Source organism: Myotis davidii, unplaced genomic scaffold (genome assembly GCF_000327345.1).
Source record: "Myotis davidii unplaced genomic scaffold, ASM32734v1 scaffold238, whole genome shotgun sequence".
In the NCBI taxonomy this organism is placed as follows: Eukaryota; Metazoa; Chordata; class Mammalia; order Chiroptera; family Vespertilionidae; genus Myotis; species Myotis davidii.
The window spans coordinates 7,058,748-7,066,020 of NW_006293779.1; the positions used below are offsets into that span (position 1 = coordinate 7,058,748).

At 38.1% G+C, this 7,273-nt stretch overlaps 1 protein-coding gene across 1 annotated transcript in view; it reads left to right on the forward strand.

Moving 5' to 3' along the window:
- Positions 1-7,273, forward strand: part of ITSN2 (intersectin 2) — an 83,540-nt gene that overhangs the window by 42,806 nt on the left and 33,461 nt on the right. Inside the window, exons 25-28 of the mRNA XM_006767595.2 lie at positions 2,504-2,549; positions 2,629-2,750; positions 5,285-5,381; positions 5,817-6,008. Of these exons, the coding sequence (XP_006767658.1) occupies positions 2,504-2,549; positions 2,629-2,750; positions 5,285-5,381; positions 5,817-6,008 (457 nt within the window). The remainder of the gene's footprint in view (positions 1-2,503; positions 2,550-2,628; positions 2,751-5,284; positions 5,382-5,816; positions 6,009-7,273) is intronic.

Below are 7,273 nucleotides of genomic sequence, written 5' to 3' on the forward strand. Positions count from 1 at the left end.
TTTCTGTCATTATTTCTTCAAATAGGTTTTCAATATCTTGCCCTCTCTCTTCTTCTGGTACCCCTATAATTCTGATGTTGGTACGCCTGAAGTTGTCCCAGAGGCGCCTTACACTATCTTCATATTTTCGGATTCTTTTTTCATTTTGCTTTTCCAGTTGGGTGTTTTTTGCTTCTTCACATTTCAATTCTTTGCCTTGATTCTTGCGCTCCTCTGGTCTGCTGTTGGGTGTCTGTATAATATTCTTTATTTCAGTCAGTGTATGCTTAATTTCTAGTTGGTTCTTTATTACAACATCGAGGGTCTCATTAGATTTCTTGAGGATCTCACTACATTTATCGGCAGTTTTTAGAAAATTATTGAAAGACCTTAAAAGTGTGGTTTTGAGCTCTATATCTTCCATTTCTGACATCTGCGTCCTGTTTCTTTGTCTCCGCATTTTTTATGCTTTCTTGGTGCAACCCCTTGTAGTCTTTGTGTGCAGTCTTGTTGTAGTTAAGCCTAGATTGTTGTAGGTAATACTGACGGGGATTTGACCTCCAGGCCAACTCGAGTTCCTATTTCTTTTTATCCCACTAATAATATCGTATACTGCAGCAGTTCTTAAATTTTTTTGTTTCGGGAACTTTTTACATTCTTAAAGAGGTTTTTTTTGTTTGTTTTTGTTGTTGTTTTAATATATGGGCTATATCTAGTGATACTTTCCATAAAACTGAAATTTTAAAAATATTTTTGCCCCTCAGCTGCCTCCCACCCCCCACCCCCCCACTGGTGATGTGCCAGCAACCCAGGTACATGCCCCCGACGAATCAAACCTGGGACCCCTCAGTCCATAGGCCAATGCTCTATCCACTGAGCCAAACCGGTTAGGGCTCATCATTGATGTTTCTATCTCTCTCTTCCTTTCCCTTCCTCTGTGAAATCAATAAAAAAAATTTAAAAAAAAAATATTTTGCCCTAGCTGGTTTGGCTCAGTGGATAGAGCGTCCGCCTGCGAACTAAAGCACTGGTCACCAACCATTCGGACCTCACAGACCACCAGTGGCCCACGGACCACCGGTTGGCAGCCGCTGGACTAAAGAGTCCCAGGTTCGATTCCGGCCAAGGGCACATGCTGGGGTTGTGGGCTCAATCCCCCCTAGTAGGGGGTGTGTAGGAGGCAGCCAATCAGTGATTCTCTGTCATCAATAATGTTTATCTCTCTATTCCTCTCCCTTCCTCTCTGAAATCAATAAAAATATATTTTAAAATATATATATTTTTAAATTTATTTTAACATAGAAAAGTTAAACTCGCCGAAACCGGTTTGGCTCAGTGGATAGGGCGTCGGCCTGCGGACTGAGAGGTCCCAGGTTCGATTCCGGTCAAGGGCATGTACCTTGGTTGCAGGCACATCCCCAGTGGGGAGTGTGCAGGAGGCAGCTGGTCGATGTTTCTCTCTCATCGATGTTTCTGGCTCTCTATCTCTCTCCTTTCCTCTCTGTAAAAACTCAATAAAATATATTTGAAAAAAAAAAAAAAGTTAAACTCATTGCATAGTAACATAAATAACTTGCTTTTTATGGAAAAAAACAACAACTATTATTTCCAAAAAAAATTTAGTGAAAAGAGTGGCATTGTTTTGTTTTGAAAACCTCTTTAATGTCTGGCTTAATTGAAGACAGCTAGATTCTTACATCCACTCTGCTTCAGTACTGTTACTGCAGCTGCATCCACTAACAGAAAAAAATTTAAACTCTTTCACTTCTTGTTCAGATTCCTAAAAAGAGGAAATGTGGTTGGCCCAACTTACCCTGTAAAGTCTAACAGGTGGTAGTTGCTGGAGTAAAGATCTTTTGTTCTTAGGTCAGGTTCGGGGGGCACATAGCAAAAAAAATTAAAAATAAAAATATTTAATTTTTGCTCCTATGCAGCAGGAGCAGAACTCACATATGCCTTAACGCAGTGGTCGGCAAACTGTGGCTCGTGAGCCACATGTGGCTCTTTGGCCCCTTGAGTGTGGCTCTTCCACAAAATATCACGTGTGGGTGCGCATGTATAGTGCAACTGAAACTTCATGTCCCATGTGCAGAAGTCAGTATTTTGTGGAAGAGCCACATTCAAGGGGCCAAATTGCCGCATGTGGCTCGCAAGCCGCAGTTTGCCGACCACTGCCTTAACGTATCCAGGACACATAGACTGTATGTGGTGCTAACATAAATGGGGCATATTTGGCCTGTGTAGTCACATTTAATATTCAGGAGGAATTCAGAAATGAGCTATTCCTGTTGTCAGGATACACATGAGTCACTTGTCTCTATAATGCTCTGTTAGCAGACCAGAACTCCCCACAAGTGTTGCATTCTTAACTTTTTTGGTTAACGTAAGGTTAATTGTCATTTTGGTCTTCATTTAAAGAAACAAGAAACCAGGGAATTAGACGTCTCTAATTCCTAATAACTTTTGTACTTTTACATCTGGATTTTTTTGGAAAATGATAAAACAGTATGTCTTCTCCTTACAGAGTTTTGGGAGTGCTAGCAAATCTGGAGCATCAAACAAGAAACCTGGTATGTATAGTGATGAAATGAAAAAATTACTGAAGTGCTTCATAGCCTGGAATTCATAGTTTCTTTTTTCTTTTTTCAGAGATTGCTCAAGTAACTTCAGCATATGTGGCTTCTGGTTCGGAACAGCTTAGCCTCGCACCAGGGCAGTTAATACTAATATTAAAGAAAAATGCAAGTGGGTGGTGGCAAGGGGAGTTACAGGTAATAATCTTCAAATAACATGTATCGGTTTTTATTATAAAACTAGTGCATGCTCATTAAAATCAAAACTAATGAAAATTTTAGATCACCATTTAGAGGTGATCTACATGAACATGTTAGTGTATAATGATTCTCTCTAGTCTTTTCACTGTTTATTTTTAGCATAGTTAAATTGATATTTTAAGAATATATGAAGAATATTTTTCTCTAAAAACATAATTGTTTTCCAGTTATACCTGCTTTAATAAACCACAGGTCACCTTCTTAAAGGAAAACATAGCATCATCTTTACCTGGGACAACCCCAGGCTTACAGTATAGCCTCTGGGAGAAAAACATGGTCCAGGCCAGGGGTCCTCAAACTACGGCCCGCGGGCCACATGCAAATACAAATATTTATTTGTTCCCGTTTTGTTTTTTTACTTCAAAATAAGATATGTGCAGTGTGCATAGGAATTTGTTCATAGTTTTGTTTTAAACTATACTCCGGCCCTCCAACCGTCTGAGGGACAGTGAACTGGCCCCCTGTTTAAAAAGTTTGAGGACCCCTGGTCTAGGTTGTGCCCTGAGAAAACACTACCCATTGGACTCCCCCTCATGATCTTATGTTTTTGAAACATCAGTGCAAAGAAGGGAAGTGCCAGCATAATTGAGCCTGTTTTTTGTCCCTGCAATGTTAGCAGAGACAGTTATTGCATATGTTTTGATACAGAGTGTTTTTTTTCTCTCTCTCTACTAAAATTTCATTGTTAAAATTAAAGAGCATTGTAGAATTAAAAGATGATGAGAGGTAGAATAGTTGTATTCTTATGTAAGATTAATATATGATTGTGATGAGGATAAACATAGCTTCATTCTTGCAAATTAGTCTTACAATTTCTAAAGAATAGTGGATGTTCAAAATTCAGTACCTTTTTGAATAACCCCCTGAAATCCCACCTTCTGATTTGCTTTGAAGATTGACCCAACTAAGTGGGAAACATGGCTATCCACAAATTTTATTTGTGGTCTCCTGATTAACGAAGTTCCAAGAGGTGTTTACTGTGGGCTGTGCTATTTTAAATGCTGACTTGAACTTATTGCAAGAACTCTAGAAAAGTGTTTTTAGTTTATAAATATTACTTGTGTGAAATATGCAGATAATTCTGAGCCTGAAAGATCTCCAAATAGACTTCCACAAATAGTGTTTTTAGCTGCACTTTGAGCTGCATGTTGAGTCTTCCAGCTGTTTGATGTTGACCTGGAAGGCCAATGCAAAATTCAGGGCTTCCCAAGACCACCCTTACTTTTGACACCAGTTTTAAGTTTGAAGGTCTCTGGACCACTCTGAAGTGCAATAATTTGCTAGAACTCAGAGGACCTACTGAAAGCTACAGTAGTCCCCAGTGGATGCCTGAAACCACAGATAGTACTGAATCCTCTATATACCATGTTCTTTCTTTTACATACATACCTATGATAGGGGTTAATTTATGAATTAGACATATTAAGAGATTAATAAAAACCAATAGTAAAATAGAAAAAGTATAACAGTATATATTGCAATAAAAGTTATGTGAATGTGATCTGTCAAAATATTTTATTGTATTGTACTTTTCACTTAAAGGAAGAACTTTCTAGCTTCCCTTTGGCATATCCTAATTGCCTGCATCACTACTCTTGCGCTTTTGGGCCATTATAAAATAAAATAAGGGTTACTTGAACACAAACACTGTGATGCCATGACAGTGGATATGATAACCTAGATAACTACTGACTGACAGGCGGTATTGCATACAACATGGATACACTGGACAAAGGGATGATTCACGTCCTGGGTGTACAGAGAGGGATAGTGTGAGATTTCGTCACGTTACTCAGAACAGCATGCAACTCAAATCTGAAGAATTGTTTATTTCTGGAATTTATTACTTAATATTTTCAGACCACAATTGACTGTGGGTAACTGAAACTGTGGAAAACAAAACCATGGATTAAGGGGGACTACTGTATTATACTCATGGTTACAGTTTATTACAGCAAAAGGATGTAGATTAAAATTAGCCAAGGGAAAAGGTGTGTGCGGCAGGATCAGGAGGGTTAGCTTCCAGTTGTTCTCTCCCAGTGGAGTCCTGATCAGCACTAACTGCTCCTTCCGACAATCCCCGCAGAGTACTGCCAACCAAAGGAGCTCACTTGAGCCTTGCTGTCCAGAGTGTTCTGGGGGCTCTATCACATAGACGTGGTTGGCTGCCTGTATGGCTGAACTCAGTCTCTCCAGAGGTTGAGTTCATACTACGTGACCCAGAGCACCCACCATAAATGACATTGTTAAGACTATCTGGCATGGTCAAGGCCCCAGGTAAACTCAGACACTCATCAGTCATGACATTCCAGAGGTTTAAAGATTACCTCCCAGGAGCCAAAGACAAAAACCAGACCTTTCTTTGAGCAAGGTTAAATTCTTTACTACACAGGATTTTTTTGCATGTTTTGTTCTTGTCTCAGTAATTTGTTTTAATCTCATCTTTCATACTCCTTTTGCTGATTTTACAGGCCAGAGGCAAAAAGAGACAGAAAGGATGGTTTCCTGCCAGCCATGTTAAACTTTTGGGTCCAAGTAGTGAAAGAACTACACCTGCCTTTCATCCTGGTATGGAATGAGTTAACTTGAGTTTCATCATAGAGAATTTTTGTTAAAACTCGCCAACTTCTCAGAATAGCTAACTCTGAAAAATATGAAAAATTTGTCCTTTCTAGAGAACTTTCTTTCTAAAAAGTTCTGTGTAGAAACAGCCAACTGTTAAATGAATACTTGAACCTCTTCACTCCTTAAAATTTCTCAAAGTGGAATTACTGTACCATCAGACTTAAAGTGAAGAAGCAGTTCACTTAGATTTTTAACTGTAGTTTGAAAATGATAGTGTTTTTAAAACAGAATGGCCAAAGGAGGGTGGGAGAGAGCAACCAAAGGGCAATTTTAGGCAGATTTAACCTTTAATGTTAGAGTAACTTATATCCTAGGGGAATTTTGACAGGTGAGCCTATAGGAATAATTAATTTGTTCTTGTTTTTCTTTTTCTGGTAGTGTGTCAGGTGATTGCTATGTATGACTATGCAGCGAATAATGAAGATGAGCTAAACTTCTCCAAGGGACAACTTATCAATGTTTTGAACAAAGATGATCCTGACTGGTGGCAGGGAGAAATCAATGGGGTGACTGGTCTCTTCCCTTCAAACTATGTTAAGATGACGACAGACTCAGATCCAAGTCAACAGTGTGAGTAAATCAAACTATTTGCCTCTCAACTAGTGCAAAAGCTTTCATCTGCAGCACTGCATTTATTACTGTTCTGGGTCATATGTTAAACTCGGCACTCTTAGCAAATGTATATGAATGTTTAAAGTAAGAAATTGCCAAAGGAAAATTTCCACAATTTAGAAGTTATATTGCTTTATTTTAAATATTTGTTTCCTAGCTTCAGACCTTGCTATTAGATTTCATCTGAAAAACGTATCATTCTTTTATGGGTTCTTTGGTACGACAGTGGTCTATACTGCAATTTCCCTTTACCACCATCTTTGCAGTGGGCAGTGATCTTTTTCAGCTTAATAAAGAGTAGATAAGTAAGTATCCTACTTACCTATTAAAAATTACCCTTTTAGTGTATGTGCTATTAATTTTGCCACCCTTGCATTTATTTCCCACATATTTACACATCATCCAGTTAAGAATAAAATTTGAAAACTATTTAAATTGACTGTTTTCAAAACTCTCCTTAGATGATTATTTACATGATACCTCATGCCACAAGAGGTACATGAATCAAGATCTATTTCACTGTTTTTAGAACAAGGGTCCAGATCTCTAAGTGTGATCTTTGGTATTACATCAAATTATCCCTTGGTTGTTATCTAGCCTTTCTTATATTTGACAGTAAACATGAATTAATAGTAAATTAGAGAACAGACAGTACTTGGACATACTTTTACCTTTATAAAATGGATGTCACTGTCCTCCATCTTTTGGGGGTTTTTTTTACAAAATACTGATGATTTATAATTTTATCATTCTTGAGAAATTATCTAATAAATTTAACCTTTCATTGTAATTTAGTTTTTGAGAGGATATAAGTGGTAACCAAGTCAAAGCTGAGATATGCTTATGATTCAGTGCAAGTATTGCGAATTTCTTTTATATTATAATTTTGAAATATTCATGCATTATTTTTACTTTGGAGCTTGTAAAGATGGTCCTCACCCGGAAGAAGACTTTCCTTTAAATAACACAACTAAATTCCCCAATTTGGAGGTGGGAGGAGTCCAGTTCTTTATGGTTTGAACATCCCCAAATATATCTAAGGGTTTCAGGAGAAGTGGTAAACTAAGATATAACAACCTGGGTTACCTAAATGAAAGACCATTTTAGCTCTGCAGATAGTTTGGCAGTTTTGGGTGCTTGCCAGTTGATGTGATCAATTAGGAATGCCTGAGGCACCTTTCCTGAATCAGAGAGAGCAAGAGACTTTCAGACCTACTGGGTCT